Genomic DNA, 26,721 nt, shown 5'->3' with positions numbered 1-26,721 from the left:
GCTGGACGTTCGCAGTTGTTCTGATGGACTTTGGATGACGACTGGGGTGGGTGCACTGTTTAACTCCATCGTTTTGCATTACTAGAGGATTGCCGCAGTACATGTAGACGCTACCCTGCCCTCGAATTCCGCACTGTTCAACCTCAACCCTTTTCTCACCCATCCTTTCCTCCATTCCACCCTCTCCCTAGTCAAGGGATCGCTAGAATCGCAGTTGCGAGGATTCTAGCATTATCTCTCAGTTCGTCTCTCAGTTTCTCTATTAAGGCCGTTATTATAGGGTTAGTTTAGTTATTAATATCTTAATAAGTATTTTAACTTAACTCGGAGGCTCTTATAGCCCTTAAAGAGAGGCTTTTAAAGGATTTATAATTAAACTTTTTACTTATTATAAGCGAATTATTATAGTTAAAACTATAGCGTTACGAACTTTAATAATAAGTAGTTAGTAATATAATTTTTTTATTTATAACGAGCTTAAAAAAGTATCTTAATTTAAGTACTAAGTAGGTACTATATTATTTTATTAAAACTATATTCTTATACTTATGACTTAGAAAGAATTAACTTTCTTCGATAACAAGGTACTTAGACTGGGGTGGGTGTCATCTAGTTGGCTCAAATCCGATATGCTGCTCGTCGCACACTGAGTGCAAACTGTGGGGACCGGGCGTTTGAGTGGACTTCAGGCGCACTGACCAGGTCCGGCAGCACAACGGGACGTCCAGTGGGGCCTCACTCTCTTCAGGGTCTTACCTAGGCATGCTAAGGTACGTGGGTACCTCGCCAGGCTCGCAGACTGAGGTGCAGTCACGTCCGCAACCAGCGCAGCCAGTCACCCAGTGGAACGCCGCGTCCACCTGCAGCCCGTGGAGCCTGCCGCGGCTATCTTCCGTTTGTCCGCGAAAAGGTTCCTCCGGTGCCCTTGGTCCAGCTGCATCGGACCCACTCCGGGCGGACGTGCAGGGACCCATCTCACGATATAAAAAAGAATTTTTGGTCGCGGCTCTGTCGGAGGCTTCTCTTTTTTCTTCTTTTTTTCTTCGTGCGGCTGGCACGATTCGTTACAGTTTCCCCTGTTGCTAGAATTCCTAAGTCGGTGAATTCATGGCGTCAATCGTGCCCCAGATCGAATTTTAATTGCAGCCGGCCTCGTCCATCATAGATCCTGTTCTTGCTCTTGTAGCGAGTTGGGTCGCGATCGATGGGCCGGACATATCCAACCCTTCAAGCCAAATTTATTCTTGGCTGGAACTCGCAAAGTGAATGCGACGACCCAGGCGGGAGAAGTGCGCCTTATGCGGCTATGTCACCTATTACCTACCTCGCGGTTGAGCTCAAGGCAGTATGTCGCCGCAACCCGTGGACGTCTCCTAATTTGGCGCACCACGCGCGCTCTAGAATCGTCTCATGCATGACCGTCTAAACGCGCGACTTTCTGCATTATAGAGCGTCAATCATGCTCAACCATGCGATCTATGTGTGGCTCAGTGGTTTTGGATTTTGAGCCTCCGGCACAAACTGTCACCGGAGGCGTCTATAACTATTGCTCTATTCATGATTCTCGTCGCATGGGGTCTCGAGTGCAGACTTTTCTTCCTCTTTTTTGTCTCTTCACCGGACCGATTTTCAATGACCCACCGGTCCGCTCTATTCGCCGGCCTCATCGCCAATCTTCTCCAACTTGCCCATTTCTCTCTTCTCGCCCGACTCGCCGATGAGGCGCACCCGGTCGAGACGCACCTTTTCACCGTCGCCGTCACCCTTGGTCACGTAAATGATCAAGCTGTTAATGTTCTGGAACTTGACGAAACGAAGGCCAATGTTGGCGGTGCCGTCAGCGTTCCAGTCCTTCTCGGTGAGCTCGATGGCTTGCGTGGGAGGGGTATCGTCGGCTTCGCTAAAGTCGAGGTTGTGAGGCTTGTTCGTGTAGAGGTGAATGGTGCCCGGGCGCATAGGAGCCTCGTCGTCGTCATCGTCGGTAGGAGGCAGGGAGGTGAGCTGCGTGATGGGTTAGCAACTGACGCTGTGTCTAACTACAATTTTCCAATCATACCTGAAGGGTGTGCAGCTTGATCATGGACTGGAACGGCATGAACAGCAAGAGCTGGTCATCGGCACCACTCTCAACCCAATCCTTCACGCCCTCCTTCTTCGCAAGCGCGCTGGGCTTGGATGGGTCGAACAAGACCTTGACAGGACCAAAATCCTCGTCGGCGTTCAGCAGCTCGCAGCCCTTGGGCTCGATCTGGCCGGTAACGTCGCCATAGCCGCGAGGGAACTCTGCGCCTCTCCAGTTGCCTCCGCTTGAACTTCCGGACGCCTCGCCAGAGCCTGAACCGCCCTCGGAAACCTCCTTCGCCAGCCTCTTGACCACCTCTTGGAGCTTGCGGGGGTCGGCGCCCTGGACCTTCTCAATGGTCTTGCCTTCGCGGAAGATCATGAAAGTCGGGAGGGAAGTAACGCTGTAGGCGGAGGCGATCTCCTTCTGGGACTCGACGTCAATCTTGACAAAAGTGACGACATTCTTGCGGGACAGGGACGAGGAAAGCTGCTCGTAGAGGGGCGCGATAGCTTTGCAGGGACCGCACCAGTCGGCGTAGACTAGAATCCATTTGTCAGCACGTCAACTCAATCGTGGATGCATCCCGCGAGCAGCTCAATAGCCTCCTAGATGAAGAAGTAGGAACGTGGCCGGCGCGATACCGAGAGGCAATGAAGCCGCTACCACATCGCGTTGGAGCTATCGCGGCCGTATATGGCCTCACTGGCGTCATCCAGGATGGAGAGGCAGGGGTGCAGTGACTTCGGTGGTCGGGTAGTACTCACAGTCAGCAACGACGATACGGGAGCTCGACAGGAGTTTCTGGAACTCCGCTGCCGACTTGATGTGAACCGTAGACATCTTTGCGGCTCCAAGACTGCAGGGTTCGTGTCGGTAGGTAGAATGGGAAGGTTGATGTTGATGATGGAACTCCGAAGAAAGCTGCCCCGCGACGACGCATTGGCATGAGTGCCTGGCAGGCCGACCAACCTCCAAAGGTCCTTAGCTCGACTACCCCGCACCATGCCCTTTTAGGACTAGCCACGTCTTCTCCTGATGCACCGTGCAGGGCAAACAAATCGTCATTGTCCAACGTCCGATTACCTTTCTCTGTCCCTCAACTCATCTCAACCTTACTTTTGCTAGAAGCGTTCATCAGGCACTAGATGGTTGTTTCCTCATGTATTGAAAAATCTTTCCTTCATGGTACTGATTCTTAGGCTTGTTTCCGCATACTCACAGTTGCTCTCATAGCTTCTGATTGGGGCTACTGGTTCACTCAGAAGCCCAGTTGTAACATAGTTCACGATGAAAGCCGTTTGCTGTGGCTGTGTTTCCTGAAATGTTTCCAAAAGCTCGCCCGTTTGGAACTGGCTTCATTAAGCCCATCCACGACCGCCAGGTGCTTTCCCAAATGATTCTCCCTCTGTCGTTGTTCTATCGTGGCCCTCCTGCCTCACGCAAAGTGACGTTGCGAGTTTTCTTCAGTCCGCTCTATCTGACACGGACGTTTCGAGGATGGATGTATTGAGTATATTCTATCTAGCTGTACAATCTTAAGGGAAGAGAAGAAGCCGATCGGGTGCTTCATGCTGCCTTGTTTGAGAGTGAGAGCTATAGCTCCCTCCCATTCGCATACCATAAACTCGACAAGAAGATGAGCGATCTTGATCGGCCGCTCACCACAGCCCAATCGACTCATAATCCCTCCCCGCGACGGTTCCTCCGTTGTAAGCGTAGACAAGGCAGCCCACCTGTACCCTACCTCCAACGCCACCGTTGTTACCTAGAGCAGTACCGTATCAGCAACAAAATCTCTTCACCAGAGGGAACTTCAACCATATAGAAGCTGTCAGACACTCACACTGTAGGTAGTTATCCCTCATCAAGTCGTTGCAGCTCGGGTTGGTGTTGGAAAGGCCATTAGGATATTTAACATGCTGCCTGTCTCCGTCGGTGACACAGCCTACAGCCCAGGAGACCTTGTACTGGTGGCGACCCTGAAACTCATCGTGCCACTCGACGCGAAGAGACTTCATGCCGGATTCCATGAAGCCGGCGTAGTTGTTGCAAAAGTAGTCTGCACCCTTGAGCTGCTTGTCGGAGTGGATTGGCGGGTGAGGGTTGAAGTCGGACTCCTTGTTGCAGTTTCTCGGCTGCTGGTTGATGGCGACGTTGATTCTCTTCTCGAGGGGAGGGGCCTCGTCAAAGGTCTCTTGGGCGTACCAGACTGAGCTGTCGATGGAAGGAACCGCGGGTTTGCTGGTGGAGCGAGGAGCGATGAAGGAGGTGGTCCATGAAGCTGCGGCACCTTTGGTCAAAGATGGAATTTGGAGCTCGCTGGTTGGGATTGTTCCGTAGAATGCGGCTTCTCCAGCCACGAGGTTCGCAGCCAGGGGTGTGAGTGCAAGGCAAAGAGTGAGGGTGTTGGCGAACATGTTGACTTGTAAAGGGAGTTGGAAGAGAACGATAGTTACAGTGGATTGATTGGAAGGAACCGTAGGAGGGAAGCTGATTGTAACGAATGTTGAGCTGGCTGGTATCTTTTCAGGTGTTTATACCATAGGATGGAATAACGACTCTTATATCAATTGCTTGCGTCGTGATGTTTGTTCAGCACCTCGGGATCACATCACAGGGAGAGGCCACCAGATTGACAAGACTGAAAAGTTTTCGGGTTACCCCGAAGTCGGAAATTTCAGGTTCACGCATTGGTATCTCTTCGTTTTCTCAGTAGCCAATGCGCTCACCTCTTTCAGTCTCTCAGGGAGCGTCGTATACAAGGCCGCCCGTGTCCAAAATGGAATCATTCGATGCGCCCACGTGAGCATTGTCCACCATGCCCAAACAAATGAGGACCAGAAACGCAAACTGCCACTCTCCCTACCTCTAGAAGACTATGAAAAGTCTCATCTTTGGTTCTGTTTGGCTTGGGCATCCTAGTTTGGGTATCTGACCTGAGAATACAAAGAACCTCATGGCTGAATACAACTATGTTTGTGACACAAGATCAAGACTTACCTGAATCACCTAGAATGCAAGTGTAGTTTTGCATACAATCAACTCGGCTTCGTTCACTAAGCATAGCTGGCACATGGAAACTTCACACGTTCAGACCGAAATGACGGCAGACAATCCTCTTAAGAGCTAGGGCCTACAAACGATCTAATCTCATGAGGCCGCTAGATCTCCCACCCCTCCCTAATGGAACTTGCTTTATCATGTCCAAGGGATCCAATATGACTCACCGACGTAGGCAGCATCGCCAATGCTTTCAGGCTGCCATTTACACTTTAGCCGTGTATAATGGGGCCCTTAATGCTGCTAGCAATAAATGATATCGGCAAAATATGGCGAGTTCAGAATGTGTCAGCTAGACATGTATCGCGATTGTGCAAGATCTCTTGAACTACCTTGCGTATGGAAATCCTTCTGAAGCTTTAATGATCATCTGCGCCTCTGCTGGTTTCTTCTATCCATGAAAGGTCCGATCCTCCTTGCACATGATCAGCTCCATCCCCTCTAGGGGCGGAAAAGCCTCATCTTTCCCGACATGGCGTCTGCGGCAGAGATCTTCCATCTCGCGCTTGAATCCCTCCCATGTTATGCCTTCCTCAACCCGCTTGAAGTTAATGAATGACATCCATTCCATCGCACTTCCGAGGACAATGTCGCTGGGCTTGAGACTGAATAGCTTTGGCACCTTCTCGTCGCTGTATATGTAGTTGGATGGTGAACGGTAGAGAATGATGACTCTTCGGCAGCTCGGGACGTCCTCGATACAATCCCAGAGGTCCCTAACTTGTTCATGACTTCGGAAGTAAGTCCAGTGAAAAGCAAGAATCTCAACCTGAGATTTCAGAAGAGCCGGCCAGAGCCCTGCGAAAGCCAGGGCATCCTCCATGATGACGACGTCCTTTTTGGGGTTAAACCAAACACTTTCGCCAATTGACTTTTCCCAGCCGAAGATGAAAGTTCCATGTTCGTTCGCCACCTTCCGAGATTCTTTACATACGGCTAGGATTGCCGGGGGTTCAAAGCGTTTGCGGAGACGCGGACGATGTTCGATGTCGTATGGCTCGAAGACACGGGAATCTGGCAGTGTCATTTGCCAAATAATCTTTCGAAGCTCCATTGGGAGTCGGCAGAACTGTGGGAAGCCTGCGGCTGTTGATGAGGTAAGGAACTGCTTTGATCGTCTGATAGAATTAAGTCTAGTGGGGGCTGAAAGGTAAAACGTACTCAAAGGCGGTATTAGCTCCTGCTGTTGAAAGAACATTGCCGCGGCCCGTTGTTTCGAGAGTACCATCGTAGCCTGTTGTTTCATGGCATTGATATGTATGTTCATCATGCCCGCCATCGATTCCTGATTATCTGGTTCGATTTTCAGTGCTAAGCTTCCTGGAGATGTGTGATACGGTTGAATGAAGATACTAACCTGCAAGATCCTTCACACGGGTGGCTGTTGCCATTGAGGTTTCTTTTGCGCCATGGAGCCTGGCTAGCTCAGAAATCGTTTTCGACTGCTGGGTATGAGCTTTGGCCATGGCGTCAAGGCTTTCGGTCAAGCTCTTGATGAGCTACAGTAATTCATCCATATTCGCTGGTATGCAGCTGACTCTCAAGGTTGACAATAGAGGTATGCGGTTCGCGCGCTCGCAATGGAAGAGAGTGGCTCTCAGTCTGCTCCTATGACAAGAGGGCTGTTCCGATGAACTGAAATATCGCGAGGAACTAAGACAGTGGGAAGAAACTTGCTAGATTTATAGGTGGGGAAGGTGAAAAGGACAATGGTGTGGAGGGAGAGACTGAATATGCAAGGGTAAGGTGGGAAAAGGTGAGGAAGGTGGTCAGTAACCCGGGGAAGTAGAAGGAGCTGCCAGCAATACAGAGCATCTTCGGGCAGGTACGTCCCAAACCTAGCTCCTTCCAATTTCTGGAACTACCATACGAACTTAATGTTAGATTTCATGATATGAGTATGCAATGCACCTTATGGACTAGCTTCCTTTGAAGTTATGGTTTTGCTGCCTATTGGAAAGGAGAAATCCTCAAGGGCAGCCTACTTCACACAACGAAGAAGGCTGGTCATCTCATTTTCCTTGTCGACAGACAAGAGTTCACAGTCTACAGTACTTGCTAAAATACCCTACAAAGCTTACTAGTAGTGTTTGCTGAAGACGGGACATTCATGGGCGCTGCAGTACAGGGAAAAGCTGTCAAATGACCCGGCTTGATGCTGAACCTCCTCGCCATGGATGCTCGCTCATGTTGGCGATCAAGCAAAGCCCCGCCGCTTCACAGGCAAAATTATCTTCTCAAAATGGCCGGTGGGAGCAGGCTTAGGGATACAAAACCTAACATCTTTCCTCTCAAGACCTTTGAATTTTGACAAAACCACTACCATCGAGGTGGGTAAAAGAAATCGCATCAACCACCTCGAATCCGAGGCCAGGGCTACCAAGATGGCCTCGAACTTGCAACCTGAGCCTGATGAGCAGATAGAGCTTCTCCGAAATGAGGATGATCCAATCTCCATCATCATGAGTTCCATCAACCTGATTATCTCTCCCCTCCAGCAGCTCGCCAAACAACACACCGCCATCGCCAGCCTGCTGAACACAGTAGGCAAGGTTTATTCCAAGCTTGACGAGGCTGAAAAGCTCTCAATCAGAAACACGCGTTCTTCGCTGTTGTTGGCCTTATCCGGAATCACGCAGGCCGACGGCCAGCAGGACCAAGAACTCCGTCAGAATGCAATCACCCTCCTCTTGCAGGCAACAAGCAAAGTTGTCGAGTCTACCCAGAAAACCAAAAAACCTCCCCAGGCTCGCAGTCAAGGTATTAAAGCTCCGCTCTATCGTCAATGAAAGGCTTTCTAACTATTGAGATAGGCTGTGAGTGCTATTTTAATCGACTCCCCAACGAGCTCAAGGACAAGATCTGGAAGTTGTGCCTCCCGCCTGGTAGAATCTACGAGCCGATCACATACTACAATCACCGGGAACACGACCCAAGAAACATTCTGTTCTATCAGCACTGGGCACCTCCGACTTTCAGAGAGATAAACAGAGAGGCTCGCGAATACTGCATGAAGGCTGGCCAATTCCGCTTCGGCCACTTTGAGGACGCATTGGGCCACGGCACCATGAGATCGATCTGGTACAACAATGATCTGGATGCCATCTATCTCTCTGGTCCTGAACAGTACTGGCACCTCAACCACCTTCAGGTGAAGAACCTCATCATCGGAGACGCCATCGTCCTTGACCGGAACGAATGCAGAGAAGTGCTCACAAGCGATTGTTACGGGTGTGAAAACCTTACAATCGCCTATCGACCCCGCGGAGCTCCCATCGAAGAGAACAAGGGACCGACTCGCGAGGCAATGGAAGCTACTGAGCCAGTCTTCTACCCCGTCAAGGATGATGAGCGCGTCTGCGCTGAGATAGTGGATGTGGAAGATTGGGGCGAAGGCCTGCTGAAGACCTGGGCCGAACACAGAGATGAGCTAAAGGAGATCTTTTACGAGAATGGATCCAAGACGAGAGACGTCACTTTCCGTTCTGTGGAGGTTTTCCGGAAGCCTCGCATCAAGAAGGAAGGTTATCATTTCAGACGATACCACACAAACGGGGCATAAGTCAAGGACCTCTCACATTCCTGCCTTGCCACGATCGTTTTTTGTTATCGCCTTCGTTAGATAGTTAGACGGCCGGAAACACCCTGCCCGACGGGACTAAAGGGGAAGAAGGCCATAGCCATCAACTCAAAGACAGTTTCCACTCCGGTTTTCAAGCTATAAACGTGGCCTGACTGTGGTCCTTTGATGCTCACATAGATTGTAAATCATTACGGCTACCTTAGATCATTCTCGAAATAAGAGACTGGGCGCGTCGAACACCGTGAACGCCGAGAACCTTCGTTCAGACACCTGATCCTTACAAGAATACCAAGCTCGCCTCGCATCAAATAGCAAGGTCCCTTCTGTTCACGCGCCCCATGTCGAGGTTTGGAACCAGAGTCATCAAGGCTTCTAAACACCCTGCTGAGGACCTTCCGGTTCTGGTTGTGGTATACGTTAAATCATTGCCAGACTTTTAGCTATTACCTCATGGACAGCACCATCATGATGCGAGTACGAGCGGCCGCTTCAGTTCTTCGCTCAACTCGTGCTCGTTTACGATCTCTGATCGGGAGTGACTGAGGCTGCTTCTGCTGCAAGTTTGACACCGGGAGGGGGGGGGGGAGGACGTTAGTCATTTAAACATCAGAGAAGGCTTGGCAGGTAGTCGAAACCGTCGTTGATCTTGCCGTCCTTACACTTCTGAGCTTTGGTGAAGAGGCCACGACGATCGACCTCCAGGGATTCCGTAGTCTGCGACGGTATCTTTAGGGTACCAGTTCTTTGCACTAATACTGCAACGGCAACGGTTTTACTTGGAACGTACAATCTGTTAATGACTCGACCTAGGTATTTCAAGATACTCCAAGAGCCAAACTCACACTCGCACCTGCTGGTTTCGTTGGCATATTTGAGGAGGAAGGAGCTGCTCCTGCCTTGGACCTGCCTCCCCGGTAAAGAGTGAAAGAGGGCCTACTTGAACTACTTCCGTTTTCAAAATCCTTCCTCTGAGATTCTTCTCTTCAGCAACCCACACGGCCAACGCGTGTCAGGTGAGCTGAGTCTTTTCGCCCTTCCACATTCTCAGCCCTTCAAATAACATCTCGATGTCGGTGCACCGAGTGGTCACTGTTTTCTCAGCCAGGCTCCTAAGAAAGGTTCGTCTTGGCGTCTTCATTCACAATATCAACTCAAAGCTGACTTCCTCATGGCACAATTCAACAAGCCCCACGAAGCGCAACCCACAAACAAGCCTCCAAGTTGGGATCACCGGTAAGCTGATTCGATTCTGTTTCCCTCAAAACCGATCATGTTGCTGACTGCAAGCTCGAGGCCCAGAAAATGGCACCACAGCATTCGAGAATGGACTTCCCTCGGTTCCAGGAGCTGCCTGCTGAGATCAAACGCAAGATTTGGATCGAAGCCCTCCCTGCGCCACGGATCTACGAGCCAAACAACCACGCAACCTGGATAAGTGTTAACCATCCGACTCGATTCTACCGCGAGTACTATCCTCCCCGGGTCAGAGAGACCTGCAAGGACGCCTATGATGCCTGTATGTCGGTTGGTCGTTTCACCTTCGGCTACTTTGACAACTCCAACATCCGAGGCCTCTGGTACAACGAAACGCAGGACGCAGTCTACTATGCGACCTGCGACCAGTGGTACAATACACCCTTGAAGGGCTTGAGAAAGATCTACATCTCTATTGAAGTCGCACTTTTAATTTTCCTTGAGGAGGGTTTCAGGACCCAAACCCTCGGTGCTTGCCGCCACCTTGTCGTAGCGCTTTACTTAGACAAGCGGCGTGAAGTAGGAGATGTCAGAACTGAAGGTTTTGCGACGACGGTTCCAGTCTTCAGAGATATGAGAGACGACGATATCATGGTTGAAAAATCGGCGGTAATGCACTATTTCATAGGGCCGTTTCCGGGGCTGTTTGAGAAGTTTCTGACATGGGGCCATGTCAAGGGCATGTTGTTGCAGAAGAGAGAGGAGATCATCCTCGAAAACTCAAACGAGCCTTGGAATGCGTGGATGAATAAGGGGCCCTTGCTCCTCGAGGCTGTAGAGGTCTTCAGGAAGCCGGATGTTGGGATGGACCCTGAAAGACTGTCTTAGGGCTTTGGTGATTCTTTCTAACCAGATAGAAGTCGTGCGTCCTAGCTCAGACTCTCGCTAGGCAATGCTACATACCTCAGCTACAGAATGTTTTGAGGCGTGAGTAAGCCCGGTAAACGAAAGCTAGGTTCCATGGTCCATCCATGTCACTCTATAAAAGAATTTGTATGTGTAAGAGCTCGTGGTTCGCGGAAGATTGACACCACGACCTCATTCATCAGATCTGTTATATGGGGGAAACGGCGATAGGCATGAATAGTGTACGTTTTGAAGACCTTGTGGATATCAATTGATGCGTAACTAGCTATCGTACGATGAAGAAACCAACCCAAACGCCTCTTCTCCCAATAGAAAGTACCGAAATACGGTACATATCAAATCCTGCGTGGATCATCAAGGATCAAGCTGAAAGTCATCCAAGCTACCTTCTATATCTTGTCCTCTAGTCAAAGTAGCTCGGGCGAGCTTTAAGGACCTCGATCCCGGAGAACTTGGGAACACGGACAGGGCTGAGATGCTTCACGTTGACGACGTGGTCCTCCCATATCTGGGCAACAATGCGCTTGACATCGCCCCAGGTTGCGACGCTACCGACGTCGTCAGAAAGTTCCTTCGGGTAGTCATGGGTGCTAATAGGATCGGCTTCCTGTAGCGGGAAAAGCTTGGCAGGCAGTCGAGGGCTTGCAAGGCAGGAGCGGATATCCCACTCCATGGTCTGCATGAGAATGACCTCCTTGCAGGAGGTGAAGTGATCGAGGATGGTGTCCATCTTGGCGGTGGCATCGGCCTTGCACATAAATCTATTATGCGGGAAGGCGACACGGACGATGCGTGACATATCGAGGTTGGCCCAGGTACGCGGCTCTTCGCGGACAAAGACGATGTCCTCTGAATAGTTGTACCAAAGTCCTTTGTATGGGCCACCGAACAAGCCAAATTCGAAGCCACCTGCCTCAAGGAATGCCTTGTTGGCCTCTTTGCAAGCGAGTCGGAGCTTGGGCGTCTTGTGGGCAGTCACACTCATTTCAGTGAGCCCGGAGGCCTGGCGCAAGACCAAAGCCGGGTTAGGCGCGCCGTTGTTGGCGGCAATCGGGGCTCGGAGAACACGAGAGAAGTGGGCATCGACGTTAGAGAGATCAAAAATGCGTCCGGCAGGGAGAGCAAGCTTCCAGATCTTCATGCGAATTTCGACAGGGAACTTCTGGAACTGGGGGAACTTGCTACTCTTGCTGTGGGAATGGCGGGAAAGCTTGGAGTCTGGAAGAGGAAAGCCCAGGTAAGAGGAGAAGGCCGCTTTGACGGTGTCTCGCTCGCCTGCTTGATCGATGTCAGCGATATGCTAAAGACAAAGAGAAGAGAAAAAACGTGCTCTTGCGACTGTGGCGAGTGGACTTCTTACTCTCAATCTGCTTGATCTTCTCCTTCAATTCAGAGTTCTCCTGGTTGGCAGTCTCGAGACGACTCTGAAGGGCCGCAAGTTGGGCGGGCTGGGTTGCGTTTGGGAGATTTGCAACCTCTGTGGTGACGGCGGTGCGAATGTAGTCCTGAATTGAGGCCATCATGGCATTTGAGGCTGCGGCCATCGGGTCGGCGGGGGTGGATGTGTTGTCCGCCATGATGAGTTTCAGCTACCAAGATGAGATGAGCAAACGGGGTCCTGATAAGCTGAGTCTAGATAGGTCGCTTACCAAAGCAATGGAGAGAAAGGAGCTATTTTGATGGGCAACTTCTGTAGTGATAGCAAAGTAAAATGTTCACGCGATACCGATGATGTAGCAAGTGATTGCAATTTGTGCCAAGGCCAGTGAAAGGCGTCGCAATATGACGGCTCCTAGGCGATGAGACCTGGGGCCGTGTCGCGTGCGCGGATGGTGCAAGAGAAGCCGCAGTGGTGCAGTAGGACTTGCCAAAAGTCAGCAAACCGTCGTCTCCTTGTCCCTTCCGTTGTCGTGCCGCGGAGACTGGACGTGATGCCGTCCAAAAAGCCCACGACGGTCGGCCTGGCAAAGAGATGTAGTTGAAAAAGGCGAGATGAGTGCGGGAGATATCCAGCGAGGTTACCTAAGGTTGGGATTAAGGTGCTTGCCACCCTTCGGTTGACTGCCCTGGTTGGGGAAGGAAGGATCGCTTCCTGTGGTTCGCCCCTTCCGCCCAATTTAGAAGGTTCAGAGGCACTGGCAGGGACCTTTGTGACGGTACCTTGATACTTAGGTACCTCTATTTCCGAAGCACCAGTGATTCAGCAGGTGCGGGCCAACGTTCCTGTACCCCAAGTCTAGGTACCTACCTCCAGCAGCGTGGCAGCCCAGTAAGGCCCCTCAAGAAACCGCCCCTCTCCTTGTCACGCTGGAGCGGGAGCAGGGATCATCACCCAGGTACACGCGTTAGTGACCGGCCGGGAGCCATCACAGCGGGCTCAATCTCACTTCCCGCGGCCGACGCACTGACCTTCAGTTCAGTCGAATCTCACTCTTACTCTTACTGAGATGTGATGAGTGACAAGTATGGACGTAACGGGCTGTATCCGTAGACACATTCATCATAGATTATGTGTATGAAAACTCAAGGTTCCGCGATGCCATGAAACTAGTTGTAGGGCGAAATCCTAACAAGGAGGTCACGTCGAGGACCTTGCCGCAAATGCTCTAACATGAGAGACAAGCGGATGGAAGGCAGGAAACGACACAAGTATCTATCTACACTTAATCGTCTGTAACGAATTGATGAGAACACCATCCTGAACCAACGGAATAAGAGATGCGTAATCGAAAGCAACAGGTCTGTGTGAGCTCATGCAGAATCGATGAGCCGCACTTTCAGTTCGTCTTATCTCCAGCACTTCCTACATGAAGAACAGGTCGGTCACGCCGGTTAGACTGAAACCCTACATGCAAGTAGCCGCAACGTCCGCGCGTGGGGGAAGACGTTCCAACCTATGGACAAACAGACCGGGGATGGTTGACCAATCATGACGAGACGGGATTGACGCCTCGCAATTGTCCAGTCCTGTCACATCTAGTGCCTTGCTGACGACCAGGTTTTTTTCTAAGGACCGAGGTCGTCTAGGTATCCTCCTGAACAGGCATTTATGAAATCCCCCGGTCTTGGAGATAAGCGGGTAATGAAGCCTTGTTCGTGACGGACATGCGTGATCTTCACAAATTTACACGATACTCATTCAAGAAGCCGAGAACCAGTTTCTGTCATGACATCGCAAGATTTATCAAGGAACATGTGTGGTCTATCTTATCAATAAATCTTTTCTTCCTCTCTTGAAAACAATACATTGAGTATGAAATGAGGAGTTGGCTATTCTTACCGATCCGAAATAGTGATCCGCGAAACGAAGCAGGGTGACTATCATTCAAAAGACAAGTCTCACTCCACGTTGGGAGCAATGACAGTGTAATTCCTCCATCCACCATTGTCCCTCGCAAATTCCGTCGCCTCATGATGCTCATCCAAGGAGAAAATCTTGATCTCCGCGCCGCTCTCCCTCCCGATCCTCAGCTGACCTCCCTCAACCATACGAACCAGCTGCAGCAGCGTCGGCCGCTCACACATCCACTTGCCAATCAACTTCAGATTCTTGAGCCCAAACACAGCATACGGTATCGTCAGCGTCTCACTCGCGCCGCCGCTGAGGATCACCCTTCCCTCGCGCTTCAGGGTGCGCACCGCGGCCTCGAGGTACGGCGGGTTCTTGAGCTCGCCGGGCGTCCAGTCGTTGAAAACGTCGGCTCCGGCTCCATTAGGCGTGGCTGCGAGGATCGCCTGCGCATCGATGTTTTCGTCGCCTGTCATCACCACCGTCTTGAGACGAGGGTTGTCGCCGAGCTTGGTACGCATTGCTGCAAGCTTGGATTCGCTTCGGCCCAGGGCGATGACGTTTGCGCCGACGGTGAGAGCGACTTCGACGGCTAGACCGCCAAAGGAGCCACCTGAGGGTCCGATGACCACGGTCTCTGCTACTTTGATGTCCGCTGCCTCGAGGAGGGCGCCGGCGGCAACGGAGTAATGCGCGATAGAGCTCAGCGCCGCAAAGTCGTAGCCAAGTTCACCAATGAGGCGCTTCTCGTCGAGAGGGTAGACGTTCTCGAGAGGCACCTTCTGATACTGCTGCAGCGAACCATCACGCCACTCCTTCATCAACTTCTGCCCCGCGTCGCCCACGCCGCCGAGATGACCGATCATAACCATGGCGTTAACGGGGTCGTCGCGGCCGCGGGTAGTGGCGTCAACGTAGACGAGATCACCAGGCTTGACGCGCATGGCATCCGGACCGACGGCGTGGACGCGGCCGATGGCATTGGGGTTCGGGACGAAGGGCGGGTGGACGTTGAGCTGCGGGAGCTTGCCGGTGTGGGCGAGGTGCGTGTAGGGCGCGATGGGCGCGGCGAGAATCTTGACGACGACTGTGCCTGTGGGAGCGCCTGGGATGGGGAGGTCGATTACTTCGAGGGGTTTGGAGTAGGATGAGAGCCAGAGGGCTCTGTTGCCTTGTGCGGAGCTCATTTTTGATAGGTAGATCGGGCTGAGTATAAGACGATGGTTCGTGTAAGTGGACTTTGCGAGAATTGAAAGGGTTTAGCTTTCAGGTGATTGATGTAGTCGTTTGCCTCGTCTTTCTTATACGCCGATACATTTTGAACGAATGCGGTATGTTGCTGGGTTTTATGACTCCTTTAATCATGGTCGAAAGCTAGGGGCTGAAGCTACGTTTCTCGGACCTGATGATGATGCCGCGTTCCCCATTTATTCAAATAAGGAAACCGGTGGCCGAAGCTTTCGGCCCAAGGAGAGAGCTACAATCCGTCAAGGGCCCCCACTTCAAGGCACCGCGCGGGAGGGGCATTTAGTGGTGACGGAATCGAGTGCCGCGGAGATCGGCGGGCCGCTGGAGGACTGTGGCACGACACTCAATTGCCAGCTAGCACGACTCGGGTTTGGGACGAGACCAGGGGGGGCTTGGTTAGATCCATTGTCAGTTTTCACCTTACATCGCCTATGCCCCAGAGATTTTGGGGCAGCGAGCTTTGCATTCTCAAGTCTTGAGGTGTTGCAAGAAGCTGCGGCAGAGAGGACGGGCGGGAGTGGACCTGCATTAAGGTATTCGTGGACAAGGTACTTCGGTTTCGGCCGGACAATGTGCGTCAATGTCCTTCTCATGGCCGCTTATGTAAGACGACCAACGACATGGCAACTTGCTCAACGTCGGTTTGACCTTAAAGACGTTAGCTTACATGAATCCATTCTCAGCCTGTCATCAACTGCTTTACTCATTCAACTCAACCATCCCATTGGTTGTACAAGTCATGATGGTCGTCAAACGGAAAGAAGGAAACATCGCTGTCTCTGAGCGGTAGCAACTTCGAGGAATGTTCTTCGCGCCTTAGCAAGATCCGAGAAAGATTACCCCTTGTAGCGGGAACGGAAGTGGCTTGAGCTAGCCTCATACAAGTAACTAGAAGTTATTGAGTTGCGGAGGATATGTGTTCAGCGCTTGTTCTTTGCTTGCCTGAAGCCTTTGAGTATCCCACGGGTCGAACATGTAGAGTGCCACCCCAAATTGACAAAGGCCCTAGACATATATGCCGGTTTGTCTTGAACAAACAAACCGCGATGAAAGACTCCAAGCCTTTGTTCGATCAAGGGAAATCTTGGATATCTTTATGTGCCATATTGCTGCCTAGTGGTCAAGCATTCGGCAACGCTTCTGTCTTTATCCTGCCCTCCCTCCAAGAGATGAGGGGCCAAGTTCCTCCTCACGATCGATGGTCTTTGCATAAGGCCCTGGAGCATGGCATATTATGAGGCTTCGACACATCCCATACCATTCCAGCTTCCTCAGCTGAGGTTTGGATGAACTTGTTATGGAGATCTTCAAGGAGAAAGAAACTGTTCGGGTACAAGCACCCTTTTGTCAGCTCAAGAGAATAACTGTTCATTATAACAAATCCAGTTTTCGCTAGTTTGTTACCCTTTAGAACACACAAAGTGCTCTTTCTGCTCACATCTCTTGAGGTAGGTGCGGCTCATCTCATCAATGCCTCGAAAAGACACCTGAGTGAGATGAAGTGAAGGATGGATAATCGAGACTGGAATACACACCACATCATCACCTGAATACTTCAACACCGCTACCAAGCGACCTCATGGGCGGTGTGAGCGAAGGCACATTCCGCTTCATTACAATATAGGGCTGTTGGCCAAAAAAGGTATGTTCTTGACCCTGGGCCCTTTCCCTTTCCCTTTTCCTTTCACCTCTGTTTGGTCTTTTTTTTCTTGCGCGCGCAACAACATCACCACCGACTATCCATCACATTTCATGCCCGTAAGACTTTTATACCAGATTTCCATCTCGCCTAATCTTCTAGATTGTTAACATCCATCTAGTTGCTTTGGCCTTTGCGCGCTTTTTACAAACAGTCACCATTACCACTACCACCACAATGGCCCCTCGCTCATGGGCCCAGATTGCCGCCACGGGCACAACGCCCAGCCCCAGTCCTCTGCGCCAAGAGGTCTTAGTCAACCAGCAACCCTCCCCGCATCCAGCTCCCCCTCCGCCCTCTGCCGCCGACTTCCCATCCCTCACGGGATACACTGGGGAGGAGGTGAAGGAGGGGGAGGGGCAGGATCTTGCAGCCTCACGGGCTGAAAGCCCTTGCCCTTCCTCTTCTTCTTCTTCTTCTTCTTCTTCTTCTTCTGACCCCGTCTCGGTGGTGGGAGGAGCGGAGGAATTTGGTGTTGCCTCTTCCCTTTTGAGGGAGAGCAATTACCCATCTTCCTCTTCTCCTCCAACTATCACGATCCTCAAGCGTGATACTACTGCCACCTCTTCCTCCATCGCCGACAACACCGCCGAGATGGTCAACCAGAAGCGTCAAGAAAAGCTCGCTGCGAAGAAGGCGGCGGAGGACGCAGCTCGTCAGTGGCTGCTACCGGAGATTCCGGCCATTTCGGTGGTCGGAGGGTCTTCAACCGCAGCTCCTGACGTGGCTGCTGATCCTGCCGTCATCGACGCGGCCAACGTTCCTCTCCCGGCGGACGAGGGGATGGAAGAGAAGGGGAAGGGACCGGCAATCCCGACCGCGACCGAAGAAGAGGTGGCTGTCGCCTCGTCCGAGGCTTCGGCTAAGGACGAGGCGCTCAGAAGAGCCATGATCGCCTCGCTCGAGCGAGACCACCGCGCTGGGTAAGTCTGAGGCTCATCAAGATGCGGAAACATAAAACAAATTGCTGACTTTTCTTTCTTTCTTCTTCCTACTCCAGGCTCCTCCTGAAAAGAGAGACCCATAACTTGTTCCTCCATGTCCGTGAGGGCACGATGATCGGATGTCATCGCGACATCGTTACCTCCGAGGCCACCAAATTGGCGGGGCTCCTTCCTCCTGCCCACGAGGTAAGTTTGCTATTGAGGTTCGATGGAAGATTGCAATGTTCTGATATTTTCGGTTGATGAACAGGACGGCAAGACCCACCTCGACCTGAGCGACTGCGCGATGGCGTACCTCAGCCCGGTCATCTTCTTCATCTACAACGGTGGTAAGTAACTGTTGGGACTTTCTTTCTCAATTATTCTCTAATTCGAATGTTGGCAGACCTCCCTGGCCACAGGGTCAACCGGGATTGTATCTGGGACACCCGTCCTGTCATCAACAACGTCATGTTCTATGGCCCGGCGTACCGCTTCGGCGTCTCGTCAATGCTCAAGAGCCAGCTTGACAACATGGAGGAGGCGTACGAGATGTACCGCGTCGCGTTCGGCGGCCGGTACTTCTACTACCAGATCAAAGAGTTCAATAAGATGGCTGGATTCGAGGTTCCCTTCCGGATGGCGCTTATCCATCTGTACCTCGACAACCCCCTCAACGAGGAGCTCAAGCCCATGAAGGTGGCTTTTGCCAAGGTGGCGACCGTCGTGCTTCCCTTTCTGCGCCGCCAGCCTAGCTTCAATCCGCTGACTCAGAGTCTCTGGGAGGGCCTTCCGTTCCCCTGGCGTTCCGAGTGGGAGGAGTTCTACTACGAGGGTCTGCTTCCCGACTTCCCCAAGATCTTTGACGAGAACATGGAGTGGGTTGAGGAGAAGATCGATGAGAGCCAATTCTTCTACGAAGAGCCCATTAACCCTGCCGGTCCTTCCTCGCGTCCTGCCTTGTCTGGTCCCGCGATGGTTCCGTTCTACCAGGAGTCCGTCGATGAGATGTGCCGTCGTCTTTCTGGCTTTGGCATCGATCCCGGCTACTCGTTCACTGGCTAAGATGGCAGTCTTGACCGAATAAGCACGGAGCTTTGAGTTTCTTCTTATCTGGATGGTACAGCCCTTTCTTGCCTTTGCTGGATACTCATCAACCTTTGGCATTCACTTGGGACATCGATATTCTCGCTACCATGCTTCAAATCGGATTACTTCATTTTGGCAATACGGACGCGAAATCTTCGTTTCTCTGCATTGACCACCGAGCTTCTTTTGTTGCGATTACGGTACTCCATCATTGCGGCTTTCGACTTTACTTGATCCTCCGCGGCAAGAGCTAGACGGATGACTTGACTCGCTCAAAACCATCTCGCAGATTGGACCTCCTGGACCAGTCCTTCAAGCGAATGGAAGATAAGACATGATTTTTTCGGCACCAGACAGCTTTTTTTCTTTCTTTTTCTATTCTGTTTGGAGGTGTATGAATGTGACGGGACCTTGGAGGAGGTACCCATTCACCCAGTGGACACCATGGACTGAGAAGCTTGCTTGCTGGCTCTGCTTTCACTTTTCGTCTCTTGGCATGGCCAGCCACGGTCACGGTTACGGTTATGGTTATGGTTATGAAAAAGCAGATACCCATTCGATTTTCGGTTCTGGGACAGGTTCATTTCACGATACCCCCTGGTTTACAAGTCTGGAGTTGAGGGATCTCGGTTTACGGATACTCGGATGCATCAAAAGAACTCGGAGACTCTCGTCTTCAAAAGAAGACACTAATAATAAGAGATCTGGGCACAACACCCAGCAACTCGTGACTTGACGTGAATGTGACAATCCTGGCTATGAAGAATGTGGTACTCAGTGAAGAAGCTAAGAGTGAGGTGAGATGAGCGTCTGTCTGAGCTACAGGGAAGCCACCTGCATCGTCGCCACGGCAGTGGCTGGGCCCAGCACGTTTAGTGCCAATCAGCCTTATTTTGCAAGCTGGGGCCTCCCGGGCCCGTGTCTTCACCGCTGAAGATGGCGGGGCAAGGCAAGAACCACCGCCGCTAACGTGTTCTACCGTCTCCATCCTCTGTGCGGCGTGGGTGGGAACCTGCAGTGGTTGACGGTTCCTGGCGTCTGCTTGGCCCTTCACAGGCTCACGGCCCTCTGTACCTGCCGTGGTATCCCCCTACAAGGCACAAAAAGCCACCAACGGCCCAGCGCTCAGACTGGCGCCATGGCAGTAACGGCAGTAACTGAGGTGATGGGCAACGGCGCTTGCGGGCCCCGTGTTTAGTGTCGGCCCTGCCCTGCCTCCTTTTAGTTGCAACAACCGGGTGGCTGGTGGTTTTTTCGGTCGGGCTGGGTAGGTTGCATTTTGCCATGGTGATTTGCTGCTATTACATAGTACTGGGCAGTCATGGCAAGCATTCTATTTAATAAGTGGTGCATCTTGGTTTCGGGGGCGCCGCCGATCTAAAGAGGCGTTCGCTTATTTTGCAATCTATCGATAATTAAAGGATATCCAATACCACCTTGCCGTTTGGAGAAGGAGAAAATATTATCACCACTCGATTAATACCAGGGTCCAAGGGAAACCCCACCAAACGGCACTTACACCAAAACGACAGACTTTACACGGTGCTACGGCACAGAAACAGCAAGGCCACCCACAGTATCATACCCGGCTCTTGCGAAGGGTAACCTTCACGATGTCACAGTACGAACCTTCACCCCAACCTCGCCGGCGGGGAGGCCAGTCCCTCTTCCCCTACAGCAACAGCAGCAGAGCCTCAGCCCAAAGCCTCAGGAGCCAGTACAGCAGCAGAGAAGCTCAAACGGCGCACCTCGTCCAGCTGATTGAGGAGTTCCGCAAGGGGGATCCCATCTACGAACCTGTGCCGCCCACCCCGCCACCCAGAGCCCCGGGACGGCAGGGGAGTCAACGGAGTCAGAGGAGCCGGAGGGTCGTTTCGCCATTTGTGCGATTCCAGTCACCTTTGGAGAGGTTCACATCATCACCACTTGAGCGCTTCACATCACCTCTGGAATCGTATGCTCCCAGAAGACGGGCCAAGACGCCGCTTTCTGTTCCCGTGGTGTATGATATGCCCGCCACTGGCAACACGAACACCCAGCTGCAGAACATCGTCTTCCCTGCAGCGATACCAGAAGAGGCGCAGATGCAGACGAGGCAGCAGTCACCACCGCAAGAACCTGAAATCGTACCCGTGCCGTCCATCATTGCCAACGAGGGCACGGAGTCGGACGAGCAGAGCTTCGACCTAGACGGATTCCCGATGCCGCCAGACTTTACGGGCCAGGAGTACCTCACTCCCGTCGAGGAGGTTGAGGACTGGGTCGATTTGGAGGAGACGTCGGGCAAGGTATATGCCTTTGACCCGGCGCGCTCGTCGTCCGACCCGGCTAGAGACGACGATGGGTCGGATTTGGATATCCCGTTCTCGGATGACTCTACGTTGAGAGGGGAGGAGCCGCCGTTGAGTACGGCGCTTCATGTGTATCAGTCAATGTACACTGGTGAGGGCGTCCTAGGCGGTGTGCATTCGGCTGCTTTGGATGTTGTCTATGACACCAAGAGAAGGCGGCAATCGCTTTTTAGATGGCTGTAAGTGGTGTGTGTGTTCTTTAGTGTCCTCGGAATACTAACCATCTTATAGGCATGTACAGCAAGACATGATGAACTTTGACGAGTTTACTGTAAGTCTTTACTCAAACCACCAATCTTAGGAGACAAGTGCTAACTCTGAGTAGAATGAGATTTCTCGCGCACTCTCCGAGTCGGAACAAAATGACATCCGCAAGCTGCTCTCCGATGTGAGGAAAAATTACTCCAAAACCATCCGCACCTCTCGCGACACGACGGTCAAGCACATGGAGCCCAGCCACCTCGAACTGCCCCTCCAACGCGGAGGAGACCAAGCCAAAGGCTCGGCGACAGGAAAGCGTTCCGTGACTTGGCTCTGCATCCCGTACTTTTCACTCGAAGAGTATTCTGGAATCCTGGCCACGGGAAACCCGGGAGCATACCCACCCCTCACGCTGCTGCAGTTAGCGTTCTCAAGGAACTCGCAGAAACGGGATATGCTCCAGGCGACGCGGCAAATTGGAAACGGAGGAAAAGACATGTGCTTCCACATTCGACAGCTGTGGTGTATCGTCCTGGATAACTCGCTGCTCATCACCTGCGGTTCCATGTACGAAGAAGCCCTGCGCGGCGAGACTGTCACGATGACGTCTGAGCCGGCGAGAGATCCGACCTTGGGCGCAGACACGGGACGAATACTTATCCAGCACGGCGAGTCGGTGATGTGGTCGTTTCCTCTCGAGGAGTGCAGAACCTGGTTTGCGTTTATTGCGCACTTTGCCGATTTCTGGCCAAAGGCGGTCCGTTTCCACTTCAACGGTCGTCTTTTGACGGAAGCGCGTTGGTGGAAGGTGCTTCAATTCGCCAGGACCTCTCGCAGGAATGTCGTGATCAGCATGGAAACATGGTAAGTCTCCGTGAATTCGCTCCAATCAGAGCATTGGGTTGATAAACTTATAGCACACCACCACAATTACCGCCAAGCGGCATTTTGAGACCTATCAAACAAGGCCTGAGCTGCAATGTAGGGCAATCGTCTGGTGGCCTACAGCTGCCCAGATCATCAGCTGGAAACCGGATGAGCTTCCCACCGGGACAGTCCAACAAGACCAACGAGATGTTTCACGTATTCAGCTGGGCCGAAGCAAGATCGCCCAGCCCAATGGAAGGTCCCAACTTTATCGTCCTTCAGAAACAGCTGTCCGAAGTCGAGGAGTTTTTGACGGCTGAGACCAACGGGCCAGATCGGCGGACGTATCTGGAGGCTGAAATGTCGACGAGAAATGAAGTATTTGAGTATCTCGAGCAGCAGGGGGCGCAGATGCAAAATACTAAGAAGTTGTGGAAGAAGCAAGATTATGACGAGCGTGTTGATATCTTTAACGCGGCTGACTCTTTGTTCCGCTTCTTCTTGCCTCCATTGTTTGATGGACCGACAACGGAGAGGTTTTGGGGTGCCGTGATGAACTTGGTCAGAGTAAGGCTATTGTTTGTCTCATGAGCCCCTATTAGATGCTAACGGCTTTCAGATTCCTCAGCCCGAGACCACCGAGGGTGAGTCTCATCCGAACAACCTCGACAAGACACGTCGCGAAGCCGTCTACGCAAATGCCCCCACGGTCAGAAAAGCATTGCGCCAAATGGCCCTCCCCGTCATCGCCTTCAAGAGCATCCTGTCTCATGCCGAACCCACAGACCGGGTGGATATCGACGTTCCGCTGGAGCTGATCCGAGCCTGGCTTCATCTGGTCATGGGCCTGATCTACGCGAGTCACGAAACGCACATGTGGGAGGACCATCTGGAGGTGGCGGACACGCTGGTCAAGAACGGGATGAAGCACATGATGGAAAGGCTGTCAAGCCTTAATCTGCTGGAACGGTCTTCCGTCCTCCCGCTCGAGGTGGTGTCCCTGATCAGCTACGGCCTCTTGTCCAACACGTCTGGAAAGTATGCGGGAATTACAGACACTTATTCAGAGTATCTCAGATCATTGGTAAGTTTGGAGTACTCGCGGTGTGTGGACTATCTACTTTTGTATCATGCACTGACATTGCGGGCAGGAAAACGAGATTGCAAACGGGCAGTCGGACATCTCGTACCAGCAACGAATCAACTTCTTGTGCCAGGAACTGAGCGTGATTAACCGCGCAATTGCAGCGCAAAACAGTGTCTTTAGCTCTATCCTAGCCTCTCGTCAAGAAGGTTCATCCGCAGCAGCGAAGCTTCACCGATCGGCTCGAACTCAGATCGCCGCAGCCAACTACCGCGAAACAGCTTCTCTCAAGCCTCATTTGCGGATGGGTAGAAGCAGCGGCAGACATGGCGCCGGCGATGACGAAGACGTGCAGGTGCTGCTGGAGCCCATGGTCATGGCTGCCAGTGCAGAGGTGTCCGACTTTTACAAGCTTCCGTCCACGGACGCGGCTGGCTTCAGGGATCTCCTGGCGGCGGAGTGCACGCAGCTACTTGAGCGGCGGAGCAGGGACTTTGAAGAGTATGCTGAACAGGCTGACGTTTTGGAACAGACGGTGAGTAGTTGTTCGAGACCGCTTGTGACATCTTAGATTCTGGGATGGGCACGCTAACGAGTTGAACTAGAACCTCAACAATGCCGCGGTGACCAAGGACCGGCAAGAGCAGGCGATTTATGCCTTTACTATTGTCACCATTATCTTTTTGCCTCTGAGCGCCGTCTCGAGCGTCTTCGGGATGAACTCTAGCGACATCCGAGACATGGAGGCCGGGCAGTGGTTGTACTGGGCTACCGCGATACCCGTCACCATCTTAACGATTGTGCTGGGTCTGTGGTGGATGGGCGAGATAGGACACCTCGTCGACTGGGTGCTCAGAAAATTGCGAGGCGACGACAGACTGGGCACAAAGTTTCCCGTTTCATCGTACAGTGGCGGGGACATGTCCGAGAAGCCTGGCTACCAACAGCATGCCGGTATCGAGGTTATCAATGCTCCGCGGGCTGTGTATAGTCGGCCAATGTCGGCCAAGCAGAGCTTCACGAGGCGGCTGGACAGACGACGAAGCCAACGGACGTGAGTTTGCGGGACGCATACCGCGGTACGCCTCTGGCAACAGCACGACACCACCAGCTACCTTGGACTACATGACGGCCCTGGTCTGACAAGTGCAACTGCCTTGGATCGAAGCCAGGAAGCTCGGGGGCACCCGAGCCGGCGCCAGGACCCTGGGTGCAAGGGTCTTCTTTGTGGAAGTGGTTGGGCCTATGTAGATTGTCGATTCTTCGACTGCCGGCTGCTTCACGAATCGCCGAACACACTCACCCAAGGCACGTCAAAGATTGGGCTGCCAGTCTGGCGCCGGCAGGATGGGGACGATCGATGGATTGGGGATGGGTGTTGGCTCATCGGCTTGGCATCGTGGGATGGGCGCCCAACGGAGATTTGAGGCCAGCTAGCCCTTCCGCTACTCGTCTACCGGCATACACGCATCGAAAGGTGGTCTCTTGTCCTGCAGAAGGGGAAAGTAGATCTGAGAGAAATGTTGCCTCCTTTGCAGCCCGACGAACAGAGCCGGACACAGACGCTACGCTTGGGCGAGGGAAGAAAAAAGAAGGTTGGGACGAGAAGGATAATGGAGCGGAGACGTGCGACTGCCAGCTCACACACAGAACCCAATCTGACAAGCTCAGCCCTGCAAACCCCACGATCAGGGGTGGCCCCAGATGGCCCAGATATGGCCGAGATGGGGGGGAGAGCTGAGAACTCAAAGGATGGAAGCGTTTTGGAAGATTCCCCGGTTGTGGTCTGGCATCCCCAGCCTGTTGGGATCTGTGGGCGGGCTATTGATGATAGGGCGGCGGAGAGACATGCACGACGACATGACAGTTACGGTAACATCCTTGGAATTTTCAATTTTCCGTCTTACGGACAGGACCAGGTGCCGGACGCCGTGAAGCAGTGCAGAGTGCGCAGAGTGCAGCTGGAGATGTAGGGCGGCTACAGTGAGTCGAGCGAATGAGTGGTCTGGAAGCTCTGCCCTTCTCTTTTGGTGATTGCTGGTGCGGCGCTTTGCGATCAAGGAGGGAGCATGTTGCGCACAGCTTAGCTCTTTGGAAGGTTTGGATAGAAAGCTCTCTACTCCCTCTGTTCTGAGCATCTGAGTGGTTGGGAACTTGGGGCCGAGGCCGGGAGGAGGGAGTGGACGTGCCGCGTGCCCAGTGATCCCGGTCAATGTTGGAGTGTACGTACCGATGGTCGACCGCCTCGGGGTTTTACAACTTGATTTTCCCAATTTCTGGCGTGACGTGCCCGCTGGCGTCATAAGGCCTCAATTGCCCAATGGCGCACCCTTGTCTGCCACACGATGGGAAGGAAGGTGCCAGGTGACAGCCGACCACCTCCCCTCCCAAGTCCCAGACCAGAGGACGGAATGGAGGGCGGGAGAACTTCCCATGGCAGGTGCATCTGTGGTACTAAGGAAGGGGCAGGAAAGAGGAGGGAGGGGAGCGGAAGGGAAGGGAAAGGAAGGAAGCGATGGGATGTTTTGGATGGGTTGGGTTGAACTTGACACTGGTGCAAAAAGGTTGGAATCGCATGAGGTGGTCCATCTGGAGTTTTGGAATTGGAGTTGTTGCTGCACAGTACCTTGGCTCTAGATACCATTTCACCCAATGAATGATTGTATACAGTATCCATCTGCATGTCAAGCAACACACGTCCAGGCTGTGTTTTGCGTGCGCCTCTTTCTCTCTTCTCGAATATCCGGTCTCTGTTCTTTGGGGTTAATACTTCTCCATACCCGTGCATGCTCACATCCACTCTTGCGTGCCCGTACGTGCGTCCATCTATGTAGCATCTCGGCGCTCCCGTCCCGGATCTACTGTGGGCTTTTACGGAGTGCTGTAGTGTAATTCGTAGTTTCGTCGTCCATGTGCTTGTTATGCGGGTTTGCTTCTCTGACTTGGTTGTGGCTTAGTACGGATAGCTGAACCCGAGTGGACGGAGTAGTTGAAGGGGGAAGATGGATGCAAGGCAGCCTGGCCTGCGTGGATGTCCCCTTCCCGCTGGGCAGTGGGCGGTTTTGATCTTGGGCTGACACACACCCAACCAACCAAGCTGAGAAGGGTAAGAGGTGGTGCATGATATTACCGCAGCGCAAC

General features: G+C 52.5%; 9 protein-coding genes across 9 annotated transcripts; 5 read left to right on the top strand and 4 right to left on the bottom strand.

The window, feature by feature from the left end:
• Positions 1 to 1,650: 1,650 nt before the first annotated feature.
• CLUP02_05224 (thioredoxin) lies at positions 1,651 to 3,296 on the bottom strand (the record flags this gene model as incomplete). The annotated part of the gene is made up of 4 exons (XM_049284232.1): positions 1,651 to 2,001; positions 2,057 to 2,604; positions 2,830 to 2,986; positions 3,285 to 3,296. The coding sequence occupies 4 exons, from the start codon at positions 3,294 to 3,296 to the stop codon at positions 1,651 to 1,653; spliced, it is 1,068 nt and encodes a 355-aa protein (XP_049141375.1).
• Positions 3,297 to 3,723: 427 nt separating this feature from the next.
• Positions 3,724 to 4,482, bottom strand: CLUP02_05223 (uncharacterized protein; the record flags this gene model as incomplete). Its single annotated transcript, XM_049284231.1, has 2 exons — positions 3,724 to 3,830; positions 3,909 to 4,482. The coding sequence occupies 2 exons, from the start codon at positions 4,480 to 4,482 to the stop codon at positions 3,724 to 3,726; spliced, it is 681 nt and encodes a 226-aa protein (XP_049141374.1).
• A 1,034-nt stretch (positions 4,483 to 5,516) lies between these two features.
• CLUP02_05222 (uncharacterized protein) lies at positions 5,517 to 6,516 on the bottom strand (the record flags this gene model as incomplete). The annotated part of the gene is made up of 3 exons (XM_049284230.1): positions 5,517 to 6,211; positions 6,287 to 6,418; positions 6,483 to 6,516. The coding sequence occupies 3 exons, from the start codon at positions 6,514 to 6,516 to the stop codon at positions 5,517 to 5,519; spliced, it is 861 nt and encodes a 286-aa protein (XP_049141373.1).
• A 993-nt stretch (positions 6,517 to 7,509) lies between these two features.
• CLUP02_05221 (uncharacterized protein) lies at positions 7,510 to 8,687 on the top strand (the record flags this gene model as incomplete). The annotated part of the gene is made up of 2 exons (XM_049284229.1): positions 7,510 to 7,792; positions 7,939 to 8,687. 2 exons carry the CDS (start codon positions 7,510 to 7,512, stop codon positions 8,685 to 8,687), a joined length of 1,032 nt encoding a protein of 343 aa, XP_049141372.1.
• Positions 8,688 to 10,031: 1,344 nt separating this feature from the next.
• Positions 10,032 to 10,790, top strand: CLUP02_05220 (uncharacterized protein; the record flags this gene model as incomplete). Its single annotated transcript, XM_049284228.1, has 1 exon — positions 10,032 to 10,790. One exon carries the CDS (start codon positions 10,032 to 10,034, stop codon positions 10,788 to 10,790), a length of 759 nt encoding a protein of 252 aa, XP_049141371.1.
• A 442-nt stretch (positions 10,791 to 11,232) lies between these two features.
• Positions 11,233 to 15,305, bottom strand: CLUP02_05219 (uncharacterized protein; the record flags this gene model as incomplete). The annotated part of the gene is made up of 15 exons (XM_049284227.1): positions 11,233 to 12,104; positions 12,169 to 12,418; positions 12,479 to 12,500; positions 12,549 to 12,692; positions 12,758 to 12,790; positions 12,880 to 12,975; positions 13,078 to 13,136; positions 13,200 to 13,233; positions 13,353 to 13,435; positions 13,522 to 13,570; positions 13,637 to 13,674; positions 13,740 to 13,779; positions 13,950 to 13,990; positions 14,110 to 14,147; positions 14,213 to 15,305. 15 exons carry the CDS (start codon positions 15,303 to 15,305, stop codon positions 11,233 to 11,235), a joined length of 2,892 nt encoding a protein of 963 aa, XP_049141370.1.
• A 139-nt stretch (positions 15,306 to 15,444) lies between these two features.
• On the top strand, positions 15,445 to 16,604 carry CLUP02_05218 (uncharacterized protein; the record flags this gene model as incomplete). Its single annotated transcript, XM_049284226.1, has 5 exons — positions 15,445 to 15,969; positions 16,050 to 16,102; positions 16,157 to 16,226; positions 16,291 to 16,387; positions 16,444 to 16,604. 5 exons carry the CDS (start codon positions 15,445 to 15,447, stop codon positions 16,602 to 16,604), a joined length of 906 nt encoding a protein of 301 aa, XP_049141369.1.
• A 638-nt stretch (positions 16,605 to 17,242) lies between these two features.
• On the top strand, positions 17,243 to 19,053 carry CLUP02_05217 (uncharacterized protein; the record flags this gene model as incomplete). The annotated part of the gene is made up of 4 exons (XM_049284225.1): positions 17,243 to 17,988; positions 18,066 to 18,195; positions 18,260 to 18,338; positions 18,395 to 19,053. The coding sequence occupies 4 exons, from the start codon at positions 17,243 to 17,245 to the stop codon at positions 19,051 to 19,053; spliced, it is 1,614 nt and encodes a 537-aa protein (XP_049141368.1).
• A 1,637-nt stretch (positions 19,054 to 20,690) lies between these two features.
• On the top strand, positions 20,691 to 24,723 carry CLUP02_05216 (uncharacterized protein; the record flags this gene model as incomplete). The annotated part of the gene is made up of 8 exons (XM_049284224.1): positions 20,691 to 21,607; positions 21,660 to 21,699; positions 21,754 to 22,493; positions 22,547 to 23,063; positions 23,116 to 23,580; positions 23,648 to 24,115; positions 24,186 to 24,634; positions 24,678 to 24,723. The coding sequence occupies 8 exons, from the start codon at positions 20,691 to 20,693 to the stop codon at positions 24,721 to 24,723; spliced, it is 3,642 nt and encodes a 1,213-aa protein (XP_049141367.1).
• Positions 24,724 to 26,721: the final 1,998 nt, after the last annotated feature.

Source organism: Colletotrichum lupini, chromosome 3 (assembly GCF_023278565.1).
Source record: "Colletotrichum lupini chromosome 3, complete sequence".
NCBI lineage: Eukaryota > Fungi > Ascomycota > Sordariomycetes > Glomerellales > Glomerellaceae > Colletotrichum > Colletotrichum lupini.
This window is presented reverse-complemented; position numbering and strand designations above follow the sequence as displayed.